At 43.6% G+C, this 24,831-nt stretch overlaps 1 protein-coding gene across 3 annotated transcripts in view; it reads left to right on the top strand.

Moving 5' to 3' along the window:
- smoc1 (SPARC related modular calcium binding 1) overlaps positions 1-24,831 on the top strand; it is a 214,958-nt gene that overhangs the window by 61,790 nt on the left and 128,337 nt on the right. For all 3 annotated transcript variants that reach the window (XM_067991284.1, XM_067991283.1, XM_067991285.1), the window contains exon 7: positions 5,022-5,102. In XM_067991284.1, coding sequence (XP_067847385.1) covers positions 5,022-5,102 — 81 coding nt within the window. The remainder of the gene's footprint in view (positions 1-5,021; positions 5,103-24,831) is intronic.

The raw sequence follows: 24,831 nt of genomic DNA, 5'->3' as shown, positions 1-24,831 counted from the left end.
CGTGCGGTGTGTGTGTGTGTGTGTGCGTGCGTGCGGTGTGTGTGTGTGTGTGTGCGTGCGTGCGGTGTGTGTGTGTGTGCGTGCGTGCGGTGTGTGTGTGTGTGCGTGCGTGCGGTGTGTGTGTGTGTGCGTGCGTGCGGTGTGTGGGCAGTGTGTGTGTGGGTGTGCGCGTGTGTATGTGTGTGTGTGGGTGGCGGAGTGGTGTGTGTGTGCGTGCGTGCGGTGTGTGTGTGTGTGTGTGCGTGCGTGCGGTGTGTGTGTGTGTGGGTGTGTGGGCGGTGTGTGTGTGGGTGTGCGCGTGTGTGTGTGTGTGTGTGTGTGTGTGTGTGCGTGCGTGCGGTCTGTGTGTGTGTGTGCGTGCGTGCGGTGTGTGTGTGTGTGTGGGTGTGTGGGCGGTGTGTGTGTGGGTGTGCGCGTGTGCATGCGAGTGGACGATGGGTGAGGAATGATGCCCTCATGGTTGAGCAACCTACTGACACTGACTGAATCATGGCCAATTGGGAGAGATACTGGAGGACAGTTGGGGCTGCTGTATTGTACCTCAAGAGTAAATGCCTTCAGTCAGGAGAAAACGGCAAGGAAAAGAACAGTGGATATTTCTGAAGTTGAGCACTATTTTTGGCCCTCCGAGCTGGTACTGGATGCACGGTACAGGGATGCACAGGGCTGTGTAGGAATGCTTTTGTTTTCAAGACTCAGCTTCTGTTTGATCTCCCAATAAGTGTTTTCGTTTCAAATTCCCTCCGAATAATTGATTTTTTCTTTCCATGGGAAAGTTTCGGAGGATGCGGGGACACTGTGCACTCACAGTGTAGCCATGTGAACCTAAGTAAGTGTTGTCAGACACCTGGGCACAGATTTAAGTGTGCTGTTCTTGACTGAAGAATTAGGCTGTGGTTAATAGGGGTCTGCACATCATCAAAGTGTCACGTAGAGAGACACTGTGACAAGTAAACTTGGAGATCTGTGTAAGGCTTTTACAAGTCGGAGTGGACAAGGACAGAGGACAGGGCTGGCAGTTAAAACTCATATCTATCCACGAGCAAAAACAATCTTTTTTAAAAGTCAATTTTTCTTACATTTTTCCACAAATATTAAATACAATTACGAAACAATAATAATCATAATTTATGTATCTAGAAACATTTGTATGTCTCAAAGTACTATGTTGCCCTCTCCCACTGTACTGTTCTGGCTTTTTTAAATACCTTTTCCCCTTTGTTCCCCCTCTGAATCCTCCATATGTTAAGCTCCTGAGCTAAAATCAAAGTGTTGTAGAGTTCCAGTCTCATCCTACTCGCCCTCTTTATAAAATGTAAGTTTTGCTCTCAATAACTTATCTCCTTTTACTGTCTCTGTTCATCATTGGGCAGATCTAGCCTTGGTAGAACACTTAACTTGTTCACGGATACAAGTTGGGCCTGATTTTTCTTGAGGAAGCTAAGTCCCTTTCTGCATCCTGCTTTTCCACTTGTTTGCCCAATTAGATAAGTTGTTGTTACCAAGCTGAAGAGATCAGTGTGGATAATCCTTACAGAGTAAAGTTGTTTGGGGAAGTTTTTGAGGCAACAGGTCAAGTAGAGTAGGACCAGTGACAATTCGACAGCTGCTACCACATCCATTGCTGTCCAGTAGGACATAGTGTTGGACTCACCCCCTCAGCTGACCAGAGAGAGGGCTGTGGACTGACAACCTCGCATCCCCTTTATCAGGGGTAGGTGGTCAGAAAGAGTGTCCAACTTTAGAAGCATTTACCTCTTTTCCTCAAGTCACTCACTGTTGGGATACTTTCTCAGTCTGTAATATAAAGTCACTGACTGTTGAGATACTTTCTCAGTCTGTAATATAAAGTCACTGACTGTTGGGATACTTTCTCAGTCTGTAATATAAAGTCACTGACTGTTGGGATACTTTCTCAGTCTGTAATATAAAGTCACTGACTGTTGGGATACTTTCTCAGTCTGTAATATAAAGTCACTGACTGTTGGGATACTTTCTCAGTCTGTAATATAAAGTCACTGACTGTTGGGATACTTTCTCAGTCTGTAATATAAAGTCACTGACTGTTGGGATACTTTCTCAGTTTGTAATGTAATGTCACTGACTGTTGGGATACTTTCTCAGTCTGTAATGTAAAGTCACTGACTGTTGGGATACTTTCTCAGTCTGTAATATAAAGTCACTGACTGTTGAGATACTTTCTCAGTCTGTAATATAAAGTCACTCACTGTTGGGATACTTTCTCAGTCTGTAATATAAAGTCACTGACTGTTGAGATACTTTCTCAGTCTGTAATATAAAGTCACTGACTGTTGGGATACTTTCTCAGTCTGTAATATAAAGTCACTGACTGTTGGGATACTTTCTCAGTCTGTAATATAAAGTCACTGACTGTTGGGATACTTTCTCAGTCTGTAATATAAAGTCACTGACTGTTGGGATATTTTCTCAGTCTGTAATATAAAGTCACTGACTGTTGGGATACTTTCTCAGTCTGTAATATAAAGTCACTGACTGTTGAGATACTTTCTCAGTCTGTAATATAAAGTCACTGACTGTTGGGATACTTTCTCAGTCTGTAATATAAAGTCACTGACTGTTGGGATACTTTCTCAGTCTGTAATATAAAGTCACTGACTGTTGAGATACTTTCTCAGTCTGTAATATAAAGTCACTGACTGTTGGGATACTTTCTCAGTCTGTAATATAAAGTCACTGACTGTTGAGATACTTTCTCAGTTTGTAATGTAATGTCACTGACTGTTGGGATACTTTCTCAGTCTGTAATGTAAAGTCACTGACTGTTGGGATACTTTCTCAGTCTGTAATATAAAGTCACTCACTGTTGGGATACTTTCTCAGTCTGTAATATAAAGTCACTGACTGTTGGGATACTTTCTCAGTCTGTAATATAAAGTCACTCACTGTTGGGATACTTTCTCAGTCTGTAATATGAAGTCACTCACTGTTGGGATACTTTCTCAGTCTGTAATATAAAGTCACTGACTGTTGGGATACTTTCTCAGTCTGTAATATAAAGTCACTGACTGTTGGGATACTTTCTCAGTCTGTAATATAAAGTCACTGACTGTTGGGATACTTTCTCAGTCTGTAATATAAAGTCACTCACTGTTGGGATACTTTCTCAGTCTGTAATATAAAGTCACTGACTGTTGGGATACTTTCTCAGTCTCTGTAACATAAAGAGACACCAAATTGGGGGGTGTAGTTAATACAAAGGAAGAATGTGTCAAAATGCAAGGAGATATTAATTAACTTGCAGATTGGGGGAGTAATTTGCAAATGAATTTTAATATAGATAAGTGTGAAGTGGTGCATTTTGGTGGGAAGAATAAGGAGGCTACAAACTGCTTGGATAATAAGAGTCTAAATGGAGCAGAGGCGCAAAGGGATCTCGGTGTACAGATACATGAATCACTAAATTAGCGACACAGGTTAATAAGGCCTTAAAAAAGGCAAACCAGGCACTGGGGTTCATTCCTAAAGGAATAGAATTGAAAAGCAGAGAGGTTATGTTCGACTTGTATAGAACCTTGGTTAGACTACACTTGGAATACTGTGCACAGTTCTGGCCTCCTTATTATAAATGCATTGGAGAGGGTGCAAAAAAGATGCACAAGGATGATACCAGAACTGAGAGGATATATTTATGAGGAAAAAAGAACAGGCTGGGGCTCTTTTCTCTAGAAAAGCTAGGGCTGAGGGGTGACCTGATAGAGGTCTTTAAGATTCTGAAAATGTTTCCATTTGTGGGGGAGTCCACAATTAGAGGTCATAAATATAAAATAGTCACTAATAAATCCAAAAGGGAATTGAGAAGAAACTTCTTTACCCAGAGAGTGGTTAGAATCTGGAATGCGCCACCACAAAGAGAAGTTGAGGCAAATTGCATAGATACATTTAAGGGGAAACTAGATAAACACATGAGGCAGAAAGAATTGGAAGGTTATGCTGTTAGGGTTAGATGAAGCAGGGAGGGAGGAGGCTCGTATGGAACATAAACACCGGCATGGACCAGTTGGGCTGAATGACCTATTTCTGTGCTGTAGTCTCGATGTAAAGCAGAGGGACTTTGGAGTACCAACACAGACTCATAATGCCGTAGAAATTACGAGCTGTTTAACTTAAATGTAAACCAATTCCCTACCTTCTACTAATGGAAATTCCTAGTCCTTGGCTTCCAGAGTTTGATTTGAGAGGCAGGACCAGGTAAACAGGAGAGAATGGTGCATGGTCTCCATTTGTCTGTCGATATGGGGACTGACTTTGGGTGGGATTAAACAAACCATTTTCTATATGTGCTGAGGTTCAGATTTGTAAAAGGCTGTTAGATTAACAAGGTTTATTCTCGACAGCAGTCTCAGTTAAACTTTGTTAACACAGTAATTTAACGGATTGAGGGATTACAGTTAACACCATGTGCTGGATGCCTTAACCAAGCATAGAATTTCAGTGAACCAAATTACACACTGCTCGCTCCTATTAAAATGATCTAGGGGCAATAATTCAGTGCATGATCCTGAACTGGTTCTTTCCAAATCATTCTTATACATTAATGTGCTGGATAATCCCAATTTATTGCTAAACTTCACCGAAAGAATGCAGCACATTAGAGACCTAGTTCTTCACACATTCAGTACTAAATGCACCACCTAGTGTAGTACTGAGGATACAGAGGGTCCCACGTTTGACTGCCTGGTATGTATAAATTGATCGGAGCTCAGGCAAATCACAGCAACTGGCTTCAACACCGTGGACAACCAATGTGGCATCATAACGACAAGCTTATTGAGAATTAATCGGCAGGTAATTACTGGGAAGTTCTATCTCCTACTTATCTAATGGAAAGTACACTATAATTGATGATGATTAAAAGATGAATCAAATCACTTTTTAAAATTCTGAGGGCAGGTAATTTAAAAGGTGAAACGATAAGCTGAATTTAAGGGACATCAGTCCAGTTTGGTAAATGACAGATGTTCTTTTTTTTTCTGTTTCAGAAATTACAGCACCGACCCTTTGGATAAAGCAGCTGGTTAGTAAAGACACCAAACAGAATGGCTCCAGCATGAGGATTCTAGGTAAATGGTCGTCTTGTCACAAGTATACAGCAAAATCTGTTAGGCATCACACTCAGCTAGTTCTAGCAAGCCATCGCAGCCGATATAGTGAAGCTAAAGAAAGAACTTGCTCATGAGAGGAAAGAATTGTTTTTAACAAAATGAAACAAAAGCAAAATATTACAGATGCTGAAAATAAACAGAAAATGCTAGAAACACTCAGCAGGTCAGGCAGCATCTGTGGGGAGAGAAACAGAGTTAAAGTTTCAGGTCGATGACCTTTCACCAGAATCAGATCATCGACCTGAAACGCTAACTCTGTTTCTCTCTCCACAGATGCTGCCTGACTTGCTGTGTGTTTCTAGCATTTTCTGTTCTTAATACAAGTTTGGACCAGGAAATAATTGGGGAATGCAGAACTCGTACACAGAGCAACCTTGCTATGATGGGGAGCAAGCTTTACCGGTTAGGCAGAGGACACGTGTTACACGTGTCATGAAGCTCCCTCAACTCTGCCCTGATCCAAGACCACCCCCAATTAACTACCAGGATCAGCCGTTCTGTAAGCTGCCTGAATGAGATTGGCAATTAGTGTCACAGCTGGAGTTGCTGTCAGTGGCAACCAAGTAAAGAAACTGGGACATTATTGTCACTTTTTCAACTTGCAAACTGAAGGTGGCAGTAAGAGGAGCCTTTTTTTTGTTGCCAGGATCACTGTTAAATGGAGTTGGCTTGTATTTTTATCCCATCCAGAGAAACACTGGAAAGCATCATTTCTTTTGAATAGAATCATAGAATCTTACAGCACAGTAGGAGGCCATTCGGCCCATCGTGTCTGTGCCAGCTGTTTGAAAGAGCTATCCAATTAGTCCTACTCCCCTGCTCTTGCCCCATAGCCCTGCAAATTCTTCCTATTCAAGTATATACCCAATTCCCCTTTGAAAGTTACTACTGAATCTGCTTCCATCACCCTTTCAGGCAGTGCATTCCAGATTATAACAACTTGCTGCGTTAAAAAAAAATTCTCCTCATCTCCCTTCTGGTTCTTTTGCCAATTACCATAAATAATTGCCATAAATCTGTGTCCTCTGATTACCGACCCTTCCGCCAGTCGAAACAGTTTCAGCTGAGTAAGGAAAGGTAAAACCAGAGGGGAGGGGGAAGACATCAAAATTAACAAAGGAATACAGTGGCCCCACATCCAATTTGTCTTTACACAGTTCTGGCTCTGTTGACTAATTTGCCAACACAGTGGAATCTCTTCAGACTGATAGGGTGAGATGAAGTAAGATAGGAGGAGGCTCGAGTGGACCAGTTGGGCCGAATGGCCTTTTTGTGCTGTAAGTTCCATGTCATTATATGTAACTGTACCTGATTAATATATGAACCAAAGTTAATCTCCAGCTGTGTCTAGAAAAGAATGTCGTGCAGAACTGTATTTTGCCGTGAGATGTCACTAGTTTGCAAAAGTAATAAATGTTGAAAATAATGTTTTTGCAGAAGTTCCTAAAATTCACAAGTTCTAAAAGTAACAGAAAGCAGGAATGTGAGCTCAGGGCTTTAAAGCTGTTGAACTCATTCTTTCCCTTGCTTTGAAGTTGCTATTCTCTTCATTCAGTTACTGTCCTGCGAAGGTTTCTTTTTCTTCTGGTCAGAGCCTTCTGTGCTCACTCGTTTAAACTATGTGGCCATCCTTTGCCTGCTTTAACTGGGGACACCAATTGCCCTGATTAACACCAGACCAGTTTGACTGGGCGAGCCCCAAATTCCTAAAACACCAGCTGGACACCAAAGTTGTAAATTTCAAATATAATTCAATTTTCCACCCCTGTGTTTAATGAAGTGGAGGCGTTTATTAGTTGTTACGGTTTTGAATGAACTTTTCATCAGCAAAGGATCAGAGCTCAAACCACAACACCAAACTCAACCATGCCCTGACCTCTGGTTTTGGCAGAAGGTAGTAACTTTTCTGTTCTGGAATACAAAGGGGAGGAAGTAATGCTTCAGCTGTACAGAGCCTTGGTCAGACCCCATCTGGAGTATTGCATTCAGTTTTGGACACCGAACCTCAGGAAGGATATATTGGCCTTGGAGGGGGTGCAGTGCAGCTTCACCAGAATGATACTGGGGCTTAGAGGGTTAAATCATGAGGAAAGGTTGCTTAAGCTTGACTTGTATTGCCTCAAGTATAGAAGATTGAAGGGAGATCCGATCGAGGTGTTTAATATGATAAAAGGATTCGAAAGGGTAGATACAGAGAAGCTATTTCCTCTGGTGGAATCAAGAACGAGGAGATATCATCTTAAAATTAGAGCTAGACCATTCAGGGTGCACTTTTTCACACAAAGAGTAGTAGAAATCTGGAACTGACTCCTCCAAAAGGCTGTGGATGCTGGGCCAATTGGAGCTTTCAAGACTGAGATAGATTTTTGTTAGGTAAGGGTATCAAGGGATATGGAACCAGGGTGGGTAAATGGAGTTAAGATGCAGATCAGTCACGATCAAATTGAATGGTGGAGCAGGAACGAGGGGCTGAATGGCCTCCTCCCGTTCCTACTGTTCCTAATCCTCTTAAGAACCATGGATAAATTATGCCTGGATAAATTATGCCTGAATTCCTATTAAATCATCTTTACTGAATGAATGAAAGGATCACCAGAGTTTGCAAGCTGCAGATCTTTGAGTTACACCATTTCAAATAGTCCTTGGATAGGGAACAATACGACAGCTTGGGTGGCTTTTATATTTTGGCATTGTGTGCAAGGCTATGCGGCAATATAAATGAAACAGCCAGCCAATTTGCGCACAGCAAGGTCCCACAAACAGCAATGAGATAATGACCAGATAATCTGTTTTAGTGATACTGGTTCAGGGCTAAATATTGACCAAGACACCGGGGGAAACTCCCCTGCTCTTCTTCGAAAAGTGCCATGGGATCTCCAATGTCCACCTGAGGTGGCAGACGCAGCCTTGGTTTAACGTCCCATCTGAAAGATGGCGCCGCTGACAATGCAGCACTTCCTCAGTACTGCACTGGAGTGTCAGCCTGGATTATGTGGTTAACTCTCTGGAGCGAGGCTTGAACCCACAACCTTATGACTCAGAGGCGAGAGTGTTAGCACTGAACCACAGCTGACAAAAGCGTCTATAGATTGCAGCGAATGAAAATGGACCTGTACCAAGTTTGTGCTTAAGTGGGATTTGCTGCAGAAGGGATCATGCTGGTAATTCAAGGAGGTTGCTTGCATCTTTTAGGTGGATTGAGGTTGAAAATAAAAAGAAAGGTTTTTTGGAAAGTACAGAAATGCTTCGAAATCACAATGTTCAATCTTCAGGTGCCAAAACCACTGCGGCTGCAAAGCCCTGTGTCATGTATTGCAATGTGCTAATTTCCAGGATTCGGGTGGAATGCTCATGTCTTTTGACGTTGTGTAGACAGGTCAGTGACATGGGTGTTGAGGAATCAATTTGTCGAATTTTTTTAGATTTCTGCAAAGAACATTTTAGCACGGCATTAAATGGAAAAATTAGATGTGAACCCGTTTGAAATCTCTTCCAGGTCATATGTTAATCACTGCGTGAGCCCAGACAAAATCGGTAGCTTTCCCCTCAATCTCACCCTAAAGTTTTGGCCACTTTCTTCAAGTTTTGTCCAGTAATGTCACATTTCATTTTCTGTTTTCAACTACTGCTTGGATGCTAGGCTTATGATGCAGCGGCACTGTCTGGTTTTAATCTTTTATCATTGGAGCCAGATTCAAGTGCTTGTGTAACAGCTACAACCTTTAGTGCTTACATAGCAGCAGTCACTGCATTAAAACAGCAGTCAGTGCACCGTGGCGGCAGTCAGTGCATCATGGCGGCAGTCACCTCACCATGGCGGCAGTCACTACACAATGGCGGCAGTCACCACACCATGGCGGCAGTCACCACACCATGGCGGCAGTCACTACACCATGGCGGCAGTCACTACACAATGGCGGCAGTCACTACACCATGGCGGCAGTCACTACACAATGGCGGCAGTCACTACACAATGGCGGCAGTCACTACACAATGGCGGTAGTCACTACACCATGGTGGTAGTCACTGCATCCCAAAAGAAGATCATTGTGTGAAAGAGCTTGAAGGCATTGTGACACGACAAGGCATTGTATAAATGCAAGTACTTTTACATTACAGTCCTTTATCAAACAGGCAACTGAACAAAAAAGTGACTGATTTATTTCCTAGAGATTTTATTGCAAATCTTTTATCTTGACTGTCTCTTGGAAAAAAAAACACGATATTGGAGCGAGATTGTGTTGTTTGCCATATCAGACTGTGGTTATGTGATTAATTGAGATTTTACATTTGTTGTGTTTATATTGTAGACCTGCCCTACCCCTACTTCAAAGAGTGCTTTACAGTGTTACTTGGAGGGCAGGGGGGGTACAGGTACAATGGAATCCACTATGTTTATATTGTGGGTGGATTCTAGAGGATTCAGAACAAAAAAAGCAGTTATGTGTATGTGTAATTACCTCAACATCTCATTTCATGGCCTTTTGATAACTGGTCACTTCTTCCCGGTACATGGGGAAAGCAGGTCCAGGCCAGTGAGTACAGAACTGCTGGGTTGTGCAGGTGGCCAAAATACAAATGGTGGCCTGTGCCTTTTCTTAAAAACCCAGAAGGAGACACTGGGTTGGCTCAGTGTCATCAAACCAAAAAAATCTAACAAAGGTGCCCCCTTCTTAGAGGGGCACAACTAATAGAAACCCAAATCATCAAAAAACAAAGGAAACATATCAAATTAAATAGTAACATTGCCACTCATGAGCCTCAAAAAGTATGACTTTTCTTAAACAAAACGATAAGGAGATACTGGGTTGCTCCAGTGTCATCAAGCAAAACAAAACAAAAGTGCCCCTTTTGTCGTTGTCCCCAGAGGCACCAACAAAACCTACTTCATTACACACGTCTTGAACCCTCCAGATGAAGCAGTGCCACACGGTTTAACTGTGTTAACTTTGGTAGCACTGAGATAAAGTGAGTGTGCTATTATTTTCACTGTTTCAACTGGCAATAACAATGGTAATAACAGGAACTTGTTGCGATACTTATCAGGACCTTACTATGTATAAAGTGCAGCTTTACTGTGTGTTAGCAAGAGCAACTCATCCATGTGACCACTTGGACGGAAACTGGCAATTTAATGCTGATTTATAGATAGTTTTGTGCTATGCTGTCACCCCCATTGGGAATTTGGTTGCGACTGGCTACAGTCACCACGCGAGTCAGTAGGGAGAGGAAACTCCCTCTCATCCCATCAGTCGAGGCCAATCTGTCTGGGCTAGATCCGATCCAAGGTCTTGGAGGTGAAAGGACTGTCTGTTAATCCACTGCACCAACTAGTCTCATGGACCTTTGTCAGAAGAGAGGCTGATCCTTTTTTTTGGATAGCTTCAGTGGTGTCACTGGCATAAAAAGATATTTCCATGACATTTGGTCATTAAAAACCATTCAAAATACCTTCATTCCAAAATCAGCAACAGACCGATCTCTGATAGGCTCAGCTTATTACCCATATGCAGTTACCGGGATGCAAGGTGGTACTGTACAGGGCTTAGAGTTTTGGAGTGAATGGGGCCAAAGAAACAAGAACATGAGGCTGCAGGCCTGAGAAGTACTGGGTTATATTGCACCCAGAAGAGATTACGCTTTTTTCCGAATACAATTTTTAAACATTATTAAATGAAAGCATCTTACTGTTTTTTTGTACCAGTTCCTAGAATGTATTGAGGTTCGGAGATATTGAGAAAGTTCCTCTGAATACAAACATGGTTATTGTTGCTCTGTTCTCCCCTCTCATCTTCCTCCTAAACTGTAAATACTCCATCCTGCATGCTTTCCTTCTCCTTCCCTCGGTGTGGAGCCAGTAGGGGTCATAACAACCCCTCCCCCATCATTTTGAGGTTGGCGACCGTGGCTTTGGAGGGCCGCCTCCATTTCGCTCCCGTTAACCTCTGTCACCCGTCTTTGGCCTCCAGGTTTGGCCTGCAAGCCTGTGCAGTTCCTGGCTTGGCCTTTAAACTGGGTGTACCGGCCTTCCCCAGTTCGCAGCTTGGTCTCCTTCCTGCCAAATCGGCTAAATCTCCAGTTCAGCCCCCCACGGTCGGCCAAATCAAGCTCTGCCACTGCCCTCCGTCCTCAACGTGTCCAAATCAAGACTCATCGCACGGACCCCTTTCACACTCATTCTTTCCCAACACCTCAAAACTGTGGCTTTGATTCTCCTGGTCTTTCCTTCTCCTGAAAGCCGTAAGCTTTTAAAACCCAGGTTTGGCATTACCTTCTCGATTCACTTCAACTTCTCTTCTGCTCATGTCAGCCTGAGACATGTCCCAACATTATGGGTCTTTGGCCTTCATCCAGGCTTGTCAGTTGAAACAAACTACACAGAAATCTCCGCTCAGTATTAGCCCGTACAACAACAACTTGCATTTGTATAGCACCTTTAATGTAGTATACCGTCCCAAGGCATTTCACAGGAGCGTTATCAAACAAAATTTGACACATAAGGAGATATTGGGACAGGTGACCAAAAGCTTGGTCAAAGAGGTAGGTTTTAAGGAGCGTCTTAAAGGAAAGAGAGGTAGCGAGGCGGAGAGGTTTACGGAGGGAATTCCAGAGCTTAGGGCCCAGGCAGTTGAAGGCATGGCCATCAATGGTGGAGCGATTAAAATCGGGGATGCGCAAGAGGCCAGAATGGGAGGAGCGCAGAGATCTCGGAGGGTTGTAGGGCTGGAGGAGGTTACAAAGGTAGGGAGGGGTGAGGCTATGGAGGGATTTGAAAACAAGGATGAGAATTTTAAAATCGAGGTGTTCCCGGACTGAGAGCCAACGTAGGTCAGCGAGCACAGGGGTGATGGGTGAACGGGACTTGGTGCGAGTTCAGATACGAGCAGCAGAATTTTGGTTGAAATCAAGTTTATGGAGGGTGAAAGATGGGAGGCCGGCCAGGAGAGCATTGGAAGAGTCACATTACTGATTAGGATCACTAATTAGAAACCAGAAATCCCAGACAAACTTTCTCATTAAAAGAGTATTATTATCCTTGTAAAAGGACTGGCATATTATTTTAACATGCTTCTAATTTAGAGCCAAAACAAAGGGATCATCATACCAATGTTCCTGTTGGGACTAAAAAATACATGCAAAAAATCCTGATGGTTGGGATCCCCGATGGCTTCACAAGTATATTAAATAGCCAAGTCATGTAAAAATAAAAGACTTGCACGATCTCAGGACGTCTCAAAGTGCTTTAGAGCCAATTCAGTACTTTTGAAGTGTAGTCACTTTAGTAATGTAGGAAACACGGCAGCCAATTTGCAAACAGCAAGGTCCCACAAACAGCAATTAACTAAATGACCAGATCATCTGTTTAAGGTGTTGCCCAGGACACCACTTCAAATAGTGCCATGGGATCTTTTACGGCCACTTGAGAGGGCAGATGGGGCCTTGGTTTAATGTCTCATCTGAAAGACGGCACTTCCGACAGTGCAGCACTTCCTCAGCACTGCACTGGAGTGTCAGCCTAGATTATGTGATCAAATTTCTGGGTGGGCCTTGATCCTAAAATCTTCTGACTCAGAGGTGAGAGTGCTACCACTGAGCCAAGGCTGACACTCCAGGATAGACCAGAAACATCCCAGGTTTGATGCCCAGTCTGTGCTGAATTGGCTAATGTTAGCTAAGGCAGTGGTACAGAAGCTACAATTGTAGTCAGACAGGATTCCAGCTGCTTCATTGTTATCTAGCTGGGAAGTACTCGTGTGAATGACAGGATCATGTGTAGCTGTGATTCCCCCTCCCCACATTTGCATAAGTCTGCTAATACTCTGTGTTGGGAATCCCATGTGAATAATTGGCACTTGGACAAGGTACTGGAAGGCAACTGGCAGCCATGAAACCATAACCTAGCAAGAAGATAACACCAAACAATCAACATATCTCCAGGTTCCAGTAGCTCACAGTGGATCAGGTATCAGCTGCAGGACAAGCCTTTGCAGCTGTTAATTTGGTGGCCGTGGAATCGACATTTTTAGAATAGGCCGTGCATCCCGGGTCTCAGAACTGCCCTGCCTGAAAGGGAGATGTGCTGCTTTAAGAAACCTGCATCTCTAATGTTTACGTGTTATTTTATCTCTGCTCCAATGCCCCACATTTTAAAAAAATGTTACTATTTTTTGCGGAAGTGCTATGGAGTTCTTAGCATTTTACCTACCCAGCCTGCAGAGTGTAACATTCGCTGTTATATAAGGTCATTTACCCATGTCTGCTGTACTATCGGGTTTTTTAGTAGCCTATTTACCCCATCATGTTGCCTCCAATGGCAAGCTCGCCTTCTAAAATAGGCTTCCTGAAGCACTAAAGAAAGAAAGAACTTGTTTTATAAAGTGCCTTCGATGACCTCAGGATGTCCCAAAATGCTTTACAGCCAATTAAATACTTTTGAAGTGTGGCCACTGTTGTAATGTAGGAAACACGGCAGCCAATTTGCACACAGCAAGGTCCCACAAACAGCAATGTGATAATGACCAGATAATCTGCTTTTAGGTGTTGATGGAGGTATAAATGTTGGCCAGGATACTGGGGAGAACTCCCCTGCTCTTCTTCGAAATAGTGCCATGGGATCTTTTACATCCACCTGAGAGGGCAGACGGGGTCTTGGTTTAATGTCTCGTCCGAAAGGTAACATCTCCGAACAGTGCAGCACTCCCTCAGTACTGCACTGGGAGGGTTAGCCTAGATTTTGTGCTCAAGTCTTTGGAGTGGGACTTGAACCCACAACCATCTGACTCCGAGGTGAGAGTGTTACCAACTGAGCCACAGCTGACATACCAATATCACCTTTGGTGTGAAGTTTGCCTCTGTATCGGTACAGGCAAAGCCCCAATAGACAGTAAACTTAAATGGCTGTCCCTTGTGCCACCACTGGCTGCAGTTTTTCTGGCGGAGGGTTGACTGAGAACTCAACATGTCCGTACGCATGTGCAGCCGCTCTAGTGCAACTCCCGACAACTTTGACTCTGTAAATAGGGCGGATGTTGACTAGAAGCAACCCCTGCAATATTGCAGTATATACGTGGCACCACTTTGAGTGAACAATGAGTGAGGCTGATACGAGCCTTTGTTCAACAGCATTGCATCCAGAAAAATGAAATGCAAGGAGTTGCAGCTTACCACCACTCCAGTTCAGCGAATGTAGCTCCAAAAAGCATCTCCAGGCCATGGAGGAGTCATTCTTTCCTCACCCTGGCAACAGGCACCTTATTTAGTATATCATGGTAATCTATCAATATTGTAATTCAGCCTTAAAATGTGAGGAACAGAATTGAAGCTAAAATACATTTGAACCATGCACGCGCAGGTAAGGGAACATAGTTTAAAAAAAGAGTGGGGGGAAGGTGCCAAAAGGCCAATGAAAAAATACCAGCCTTGTAGTACTGTTAAACAAACATTACATCGTGCTATCCAGTGATGTGTAAATATATCAGTATGACAAAACTTGTAGTTGACACTTTTAATGTATTTGTGTAGCAATTATTGGTTATGGGATGGAAAACTTTAGTGGTGGGATTATGTCATCCAGTATTAGCAGGTTATGAAAGCCGAACTCAAGCTCACAAAGAGGGTCCTGCCGATGATTTTAAAGAGCTGAGCCTCAGGATTTAACAAGCTGAAAATAATCCATGGTTGTTAAGCAGAATCAACGTCCCATCGAACAAACACTGGATTTTTGTAACAGAGAGGTGGGAGGATTTAGGAGATTACTCGATAGCGGTTTTCTTTCTCTTTGTTTCTCATTATTCTCGCCCTCTCTTTCCTTCACTCCAAAAGTTAGGTAAGGCCTGGTAATATTTAAACTGCTTAAGACGGGAAATAAGGGGTAATTTTCCGACTTTGCAGTAGAATAACTACAGTTATTTTCAGCACCCTTGAGCTAGAAGGGGAAAAATCAGAATGGGTTCCTGATTACTATTTAAGAATCCCATTTGGAAAATGTGAGTGTGTGTGGGGGCAGGACTGGGCTGAGCTATGATGCCCTGCATGGTTGAACAGCCTGATGTCACCCACTGCCTAGTCTCAGTGATCTGTTTAACAACCTCGACTTTATCGATGTAGAAAGCCCCAAGTATCCCATATGCCTAAGGTGGTAAAGAAGGCATATGGGATACTTGCCTTTATTAGCCGAGGCATAGAATATAAGAGCAAGGAGGTTATGATGGAGCTGTATAAAACACTGGTTAGGCCACAGCTGGAGTACTGTGTGCAGTTCTGGTCGCCACACGACAGGAAGGATGTGATCGCTTTGGAGAGGGTGCAGAGGAGATTCACCAGGATGTTACCAGGGCTGGAGCGCTTCAGCTATGAAGAGAGACTGGGAAGATTGGGTTTGTTTTCCTTGGAGCAGAGGAGGCTGAGGGGGGACATGATTGAGGTGTACAAAATTATGAGGGGCACAGATAGGATGGATACTAAGGAGCTTTTTCCCTTCGTTGAGGGTACTATAACAAGGGGACATAGATTCAAGGTAAAAGGCGGGAGGTTTAGAGGGGATTTGAGAAAGAACTTTTTCACCCAGAGGGTGGTTGGAGTCTGGAACTCACTGCCTGAAAGGGTTGTGGAGGCAGGAACCCTCACAACATTCAAGAAGCATTTGGATGAGCACTTGAAATGCCATAGCATACAAGGCTACGGACCAAATGCTGGAATATGGGATTAGAGTAGACAGGGCTGATGGCCGGCGCGGACACGATGGGCCGAAGGGCCTCTATCCGTGCTGTATAACTCTATGATTCTATGACTCGATGACAAACCAAACCTTTGCACTGGGAACCCGCAAGGCAAACGTCGTTCCTCTTTGATGCCAGAGCCTTCTGGAAGTTTTCACGAGTCAAGTTGCCCTTTGTAGAAACTGGTATTCAGTCAAAATGGCAACCTTTCTTTTATTATCAGTCACTATGTTGAGGTTAAATCTGGATTTTCGTTTTGTTTTGTTACATCTGGGGGTCCAACAGTATCTTAGTGTCCAACATTAAAATGCCAAATGTTAAATGATAACCCTCAACCGAGTGGCATGGCAGCTCATTTTATTGGGAGGTAGAGGGGGTGGGAGGGGAGGGAGGGGGGAGGATGGATGGAGTCTGACAAATCAAACAGAACAATAGAAGTGGCATATCAGCCATTTCATTTATAATGCGTGGCACTTGCTTAAATTGACACATCTGAAAGTGCATTGTGAAGATAATGGGTTTATTTACAGAGAAACACTGTTGGTTATAAAACACCCTTCACAATCTGTTGGCAAACCTGGAAGATGCAATTACATCCACTGGAGGCCATTTTATGGGGTCCTTTAAACAGCTTGGATATAAAAGAAAAACTAATTGGTGCATAAGCACTGGGTAGATAACCCGGCTGTGAACTGCTATAAAAATGATTTAGGTTGTCCTAATCTCAGGGTTTACAGCACGGAAAAGAATTTGTAGAACTGTTGAGTTTGCTGCTAATTAATTTAAAACAAACTGCCCATGCTCGGTCAGGCAGGGAAGAGACAGCCCGCTTTAAGAAAGACCAGAGTTTTTGGTCAAATTCCTAATGCAATCAAATCACACTGCCTCAGATTACACCGAGGAATATTAGCTGAATTCAGACAGGGGGATTTGTCAGTAGAAATGAAGTCTCTTCCTAATCCCATGCCAAAGGTTACCTTTATCATATTTGGAACTTGACAGACACTTGTCGGTGGTTGGACTATTTTATAACATGGGATCCAACAATGCAGACGATCAGCTTTTATAGATTTAAAAAAAAGTCAAAATTGCGAATGAGAATAAAGCATCTTCTGTTGGGCTTGAAATCTGACTAAGCAGAGGGCCTTTGAAATGTAGAAGAGGAACTTTTCATTAGCAGGTAATGCTGAGAAACGAAAGCCACCCACCTTTGTGGAATTGTATCAGTGATTGTGCTGAAATTGTCTGAAGGGTTTAGAAGTGTTTAACTCTTTACTGCCCTCTCTACCATACATGGTTACCTTGATAGATGTATGCACTGCTGGAGGCAATCCTGTGGGGTAAAATAAAATGACTCCAGGAGCTAATATGGGGCTGATTCACCAATTCCTGGCTACAGGAATTGGTGAATCAACTGCAAAGGGATGCAATGCTCACTAGTTTCTAGCAGGTCCAATGTCCCAGGATTTCCAGGGTCAGCCCTCATCATCTGGTGTAAGCTCCCTGTCCATATTGAACCTAGCACTGGGAGCTTGCCATGGGGCAAATGGGAACTTGTGCACTCCAGCAGCTGGGAAATTTTAAGGGATTCAGTCAAATGTCCACACATAATGTTTATAGCCTTGAAATAAGTTGTACATATTTCTACTATATATTTCAACCTTTGCAGAGGCTGTTTGGCGCAAAAGCTGTCTGGCAGAGTAAATAGGAGCATGTGATGGATTGGTGCAGCACCAGAGCCCACTGTTTGATGGCTGATGAAGTGGAGGTGCCCCTACCTGAGATGGTTGTGAGGAGATTTGCCCGGTTGAGAACTCTAGGGCACCTGCCCCAGAGAGTGTAGCATGCCTGGCAGGAGGTAGAAGCAAGGGAGGAGGACACCGTGCCTGTTTACTGTATTGCCTTCCCTACGGTACAGGTTAGCTGCAGGCATCCTTGCAACATCTGGCACAGAGCTTCAACTACCTCCACGTTGGACTGCAGACTGCTGAGCCATTTTGTTAAATTGGTCCTAAAATGTCTGCAAGAAAGACTTGCACTTATATAGCGCCTTTCATGACCTCAGGATGCCCCAAAGCGCTTTACAGCCAATCAAGTACTTTTTGAAGTGTAGTCATTTGTAATGTAGGAAACGTGGCAGCCAAATTGTGCACGGCAAGATCCCACAAACATCAATGAGCTGATGATCAGATAATTTGTTTTTAGTGATGTTGGTTGAGGGATAAATACTGGCCTAATTCCCTACGCGTGCGTTTTTTCAGCTGGCTGCATTTTGTTTGCGAGAGTGCTTTTGGATGAGACGTTAAAGAAGAGGTTCACGTCAGGGCTGGGTTGCAGATCATTTAGCAGCGTGCAGAATACTCCCTCACGTTCCTGCTGATGGTCGTGTGAGTCACAGAGTCAATTAGGTATCAGGTTGGATGCTGAGAAGTTAAAGGGCTCGCCCTCTCAGTGTGCCTCAAGCACTTCCATTCATTATTTCATGTAGTAGATGTTGCTCATTGTTTTGTAAGGTTTCTTTGGCAGAAAACTAATAGTCTGTGGATTTTTATACACTGATTTCGGTTGTACTCATAAGTAGAGTTAATATAGACTAATATAAGAGCAAATTGATCTATTAAAATTGTATGTTTGTAGGTCCTACAATTCCATGCACATATCTCTATGTATCTGCCTCTAGGAACTAGGTTTTAGCTGTGGCTCTGTTGGTTGCACTCTTGCCTCATTGAGTCAGAATGGTTGTGAGTTCAAGACCCACTCCACCCCACTTGAGTACATAATCCAGCTCCTCAGTCTGTATTGGAGAGAAACTCCTGTGCTACAACCAATCTGCTTCCCAAATTGCTTTATGTGTTACTATAAATAATAATCAAACTATTACATAAAAATAAGGACAGAATGCATGACTTTAAAATAGGGACTGAGTTACGTATGCGCTGCTAGTTATCCCTATTGTTGCTTCATCTGCAGACTACGCTTGGTCTCATCTCTTGGTGTGCCAAGCAGCGGGTAATATATTAAAATCTTACATCTGCATGTGCTTCCTGGCAACTTTTTTCCATTATAAATTCCTTTGTCCCCATTTATAATGGAAATTCCCTATGTAAACGTGTCACACTACAATTACAACCTCCTGCCACCACTGCATTGCCACTGCTGAATTACGTCTGTGCAACCGAGTCCAGTTATTCCTCACCCTCTGTCTCCGCTTTACCTGAAGACAGCACGTGGCCTTGATTCAAAGTTGTGCATTTAGCACAGGCTCTCCACACCCCAGATGTCACTTTATTATAAATAAATCTTAAAAAAAGAGAAAGCCATGCATCAGTAAAGAAACATATCAAATGCTTCACATACCATGAGTTACTTATGAAGTGCAGGAACTGCTAGGTAGGCAAATGCAGCAGTTAATTTTCACACAGCAAGATCTCACAAACAGTAATTGGTTGAATCTGTTATTGCTAGCATTAGTTGATTGCGATACTGGAAGAGCCCATTGCTCTTTTTTGAATATGCCATGCAATCTTTAACGTGCATCTTTAAAGCCGAGGCTTTGATTTAACATCTCATCGGAAATACGGCATCCCCGACCATGCAGCGCTCCCTCAGTCCTGCGCTGGATTGTAGCCCAGGTTATGTAGTCCAGCAGTAATGTCATGCTGGATTCTTCTGACCTAGAAATTTACAAGCAACCACAGCTGCCCTCAAATTGACCCCAGGAGCTTACAAATGACCAGAATTAGACCATTTCCTTATAGAAAGTACTTGCCTCTTAAAGGGACAGGCCATCTTAAATGCAGCTCTACCGTAGCAGCTATACTTCAAAACTGTATTCGTACTACCCATGAGCAATGCCATGGGAGATCCACTAATGTAATGCCTTGCTTCTAGTACTTACCTGCCAAACATCATACCTGAACGTGTCACATTTGTTACAGATGCAAAGCAAATTTTAAAAAAGGAGAAACAGAGCTAGCGATTGACCTGGAACCTAAAATTTACGAGCAATTTACTGATCTTCGAATGACCTCTGCTACACTTACAAGCAGTTACAAACACCCGGATTCCCTCATGGAGTAATTGAGCAGTGGCCTTAAAGGGATAGGTCTGGTTAGTAGCTCAACCTCACAGGCACGCGACAGACCACAGGCTACCCATGAGCAACAACATAAGGCTATGTGTAAATAACAGGTTCCATGGAATGCTGTTTATTTTCTCCTAGAAGATGCTGATTCTTACTGGGGTGCTGCTCTAGCAGTCCTCTAGAAAATGAAACATATTTATTGAAGATTCCCTTTGGTAGTGGCTTCTTTAATTCTGTCAATAAGGAGTTAAAATACAACTTCATTCACAGAAATCAGATTAATCCAATACAACGTTGCTATGACGGTTCGGCTGGTTGATGAGCAGTTTGCTTAAGGGAGAATAAAAAACCAATCAATTCAAATTGCAAATATGTTGTGTGATTTGTTCAAATATGTGACCAACTGGCAGCTTTCTAATCTACCAGAAACTTGCTTAAACTCACAGAGCTCGGGTTACTGTTTCAGGGGTATTGATCTTTTTCAAATCACCGAGATTGATCTGGAGCCTTAGAAGACTAGAATCATAGTTCAAATTCAGGAGTGCTCCTCCTGCCCCCACATTGAGGTAACTATATTTTAAAAATTTATCTTGTTGGTTGCAGCCTGCAGCGGTCCCTTTAAGGACCACATGTTAGGCCACATGAGGACTTGGTTTTCCTGAGCACAGCTGGCTGCCTCACGCAAACTAATATTGGAGTGGGGGGGTCTGCAAACAGGCATTAGGCCCCTTATTTGCATATGCAAAGGCCCTAACGCCTGTTGCAGGCGTGGGCAATGCACGCTTTTACCAATATGGCGGACGGCGCACTTCAGGCTCGTAATGAGTGTGCTCTTTCTGCCCACCATATTGGAGGCTTAGGAGGCCGTTTAGCGCCCGAAATTTGGGTGCTGCATGGCCGAATTTCTAACAGAGTTACTATCCGTCAATAAGGAGCAGAAACCCTAGTTGTTTTGTTTTTTTTTAATTCCCCTCCCTGCTAGCTTAGGGCAACTGTACTACTGCCCCTGCTGCTACCAGCTAGCTCAGAAGAGACTGGGCACTGAACCCGGGACTTTCCACACAGGGCAGTGCATTTATCCATTCAACTGTCTGGAGAAATGCAAGTTCTCTGATCAAGAATTCCTAAGTGAACTACAATGGTTGGTCCAATGACTTAGAAGTGTGAGAATTGGATTTTGAAGTGACAGAACCTGGATCTTTTCATTCCAGATTGGTAAAGGGGGTGAGGGAGGGGAATAGCTTCTCAGTCAAAATAATTTTCTTGGTTTTACTCAATGGGATTATCTGGACAAGATGCTTGAAGTAAAAGCAGCCGTTGACTTGCTACAAATTGCTGAGCCTAATCCTTCCATTTGTTCTGACTCTGCACTCAATGGCGGCCTGTAAAAGCAAACAAGTTAAAAAGCACCAGAGAGGTATTTCCCGTCTACATTGGTGTAATTAGTTTATAATTAGACTTTAAGGAGGCCAGAGCAGATTCACTGCACGAGCCTTGGTTAGATCACACTTGGACTACTGTGCACAGTTTTGGCTTGCGTATTATTAAAAGGATATAGAGGCACTGGAGAAAATACAAAAAAAGATTTACAAGGATGATACCAGAACTGAGAGGTTATAAATATCAGGAAAGACTAGGGTTCTTTTCTTTAGAAAAGAGAAGGCTGAGGGGGTGACCAAATAGAGGTCTTTAAAATTAAGTGCAGGGCAGACGTAGAGAAGATGTTTCCACTTGTGAGGGGAGTCCAAAACTAAGGGTCATAAATATAAGATAGTCATTAATAAATCTAATAAGGAATTCAAGTAATGTGGAACTTGCTACCACAAGGACAAGTTGAGGCAAATAGCATAGATGCATTTAAAGGGAAGCTAGATAAGCACAGGAAGGAAAAAGGATAGAAGGATATGCTGATAGGCTTGGATGAAGCAGGGAGAGAGGAGGTCCATGTGGAGCATAAACACCGGCATTGACCTGTCGGGCTGAATGGCCTGTTTCTGAGTTGTAAATTCTATGTAATACTTTAATGTGCAGCTAGAAATATGACTGAGGCTAATGCAATCCAATTAAACCATTCCATTTCTGCAGTGTAATGGCACAGTGCCTTGATGCTGGAGTGCCCTGTAGCATAGAGTGATGGTGCACAGGCCTGTCTGTGTTTCCCCACACGGCAAGTTACCAATCAGACGGGAATGCTAAGTGGATGCCAATTACTTCCCTACAGGAATGGTGTAAAAACTGGAGTATGTTGATCCGTCCTTTGGATGAGATGCTAAGCAGAGGCCTAGGCTGCTTGGTCTGGTGGTTCAGATCGTATTATACTAATTGAACAGGAGCAGGAGTTCTCCCAGTGTTCTGATCAACAACATTCCTCCCCCAATCAATCCTGCCAAAAACAGATTCAGTGGCCATCGTCATTTATGGGAGCTTTCTATGCACAAAATGGCTGCCTACGTAACGAACCACTGCAATTCATCGTGTGAAATGCTTCCAGCTGATTTTAAGAGATGTTTAGAGGTGCTATAAAATTTTACAGAAAAGTACAGAAGACCAAAATAAAATAAATGCTTTCTGCACGATACAATTTTCTCTTGCACTGTAGCAGAGCGATTAGGCTGGTCAGTGGAAGGACCTGTGGCTTAGTCGTTATTGTTATATTCATCGGCCCATTACAGACCTTTATAAGCTATTAGGCATCTTTATGTTAAAGGAGAGTGGACGTTCAGTTCGCCGTCCATCAGATGCACTTGTAAGTATAAAGCAGCCAACCTGCAGAGGAATTGGGACCATAAACCCATGAAAATGTGGATGTGTGAATCTACCATTGGATTAAGTGTCTCTCATCATTCAGCGGGGAACTGGTGTCACATTTCGGGAGTTCGCCTTATTGCACAGTGCAGCCCAATTGCCAGAAAGAGACCTGACCACAAATCGAAGTGTGGGAGGAAGGCTGCTCCTGAGACTAGGGCAGAGAAAGAGGCAAGTACAAAAGCATCTATTGTGAAATTAGAACTCTGCAGAAAGTCTTGTTCGTTGTATTTATGGTTTTTGGAATCCAGGTGTTCTGCGTAGGCTTGCTTTGAAGTAATTATTAATCATTACATTAATATTCTCTGGAATCTTGTCATGAACAATAAAACCTCAGTCAATTACCACAGTTGACAGCAGGACATGGATGCAATATTGTTTATGTCAAATAGACTGTATCTTTAGATGATTTTGGTACAAATAATATTAAGAAGTGTTGCTTTGTGATTGGGAAGCAGATTATTCTTGAGAGTGTTCCGTGTTGTCAGGGCTGGGTGGCACTCTGGCTTGGTAGGCTGGTCATTTACCTCTGAGCCTTGCTTCCAAACCAGCCCAGGCTCCCCTCTGCTGGCACAAGAATCCAAAGCAAACTAAGTTGCTCATTTCCTAACAGGAACAGCACAAAGCTGCCCAGAGTTAGGTCAAATTGACACTGAGTTTGCAATCTGACGCAAAGAGACCGTGAGGGCGGTTTGGGAAATGGAAGGATTTGCATTGGTGGAGTAGAACTTGCTCTTGAGGTTGGCACACTATTGGGGCAGTAAAAAGAAAGAAAGCAAGCAAGAAAGAAATAAAGCCTTGCATTTATATACCGCCTTTCACGACCTCAGGATGTCCCAAAGTGCTTTACAGCCAATGAAATACTTTTGAAATGCAGTCACTGTTGTAATGTAGGAAACACAGCAGCCAATTTTTTTTTAATTCGTTCATGGGATGTGGGCATCGCTGGCGAGGCCGGCATTTATTGCCCATCCCTAATTGCCCTTGAGAAGGTGGTGGTGAGCCGCCCTCTTGAACCGCTGCAGTCCGTGTGGTGAAGGTTCTCCCACAGTGCTGTTAGGAAGGGAGTTCCAGGATTTTGACCGAGCAATGATGAAGGAACGGCGATATATTTCCAAGTCGGGATGGTGTGTGACTTGGAGGGGAACATGCAGGTGGTGTTGTTCCCATGTACAGGCTGCTTTTGCCCTTCTAGGTGGTAGAGGTCGTGGGTTTGGGAGGTGCTGTCAAAGAAGCCTTGGCGAGTTGCTGCAGTGCATCCTGTGGATGGTACACACTGCAGCCACTGTGCGCCGGTGGTGAAGGGAGTGAATGTTTAGGGTGGTGGATGGGGTGCCAATCAAGCGGGCTGCTTTATCCTGGATGGTGTCGAGCTTCTTGAGTGTTGTTGGAGCTGCACTCATCCAGGCAAGTGGAGAGTATTCCATCACACTCCTGACTTGTGCATTGTAGATGGTGGAAAGGCTTTGGGGAGTCAGGAGGTGAGTCACTCGCCGCAGAATACCCAGCCTCTGACCTGCTCTTGTAGCCACAGTATTTATATGGCTGGTCCAGTTAAGTTTCTGGTCAATGGTGACCCCCAGGATGTTGATGGTGGATGATTCGGCGATGGTAATGCCGTTGAATGTCAAGGGAGGTGGTTAGACTCTCTCTTGTTGCAGATGATCATTGCCTGGCACTTGTCTGGCGCGAATGTTACTTGCCACTTATCAGCCCAAGCCTGGATGTTGTCCAGGTCTTGCTGCATGCGGGCTCGGACTGCTTCATTATATGAGGGGTTGCGAATGGAACTGAACACTGTGCAATCATCAGCGCACATCCCCATTTCTGACCTTATGATGGAGGGAAGGTCATTGATGAAGCAGCTGAAGATGATTGGGAAGATGGTTGCCCTGAGGAACTCCTGCAGCAATGCCCTGGGGCTGAGATGATTAGCCTCCAACAACCACTACCATCTTCCTTTGTGCTATGTAAGACTCCAACCACTGGAGAGTATTCCCCCTGATTCCCATTGACTTCAAATTTACAAGGGTTCCTTGGTGCCACACTCGGTCAAATGCTGCCTTGATGTCAAGGGCAG

The sequence above is a fragment of the Heptranchias perlo genome, chromosome 10 (assembly GCF_035084215.1).
Source record: "Heptranchias perlo isolate sHepPer1 chromosome 10, sHepPer1.hap1, whole genome shotgun sequence".
Lineage (NCBI taxonomy): Eukaryota > Metazoa > Chordata > Chondrichthyes > Hexanchiformes > Hexanchidae > Heptranchias > Heptranchias perlo.
Note: the sequence above shows the minus strand (reverse complement) of the source record. Positions and strands in the feature narration are given on the sequence as shown.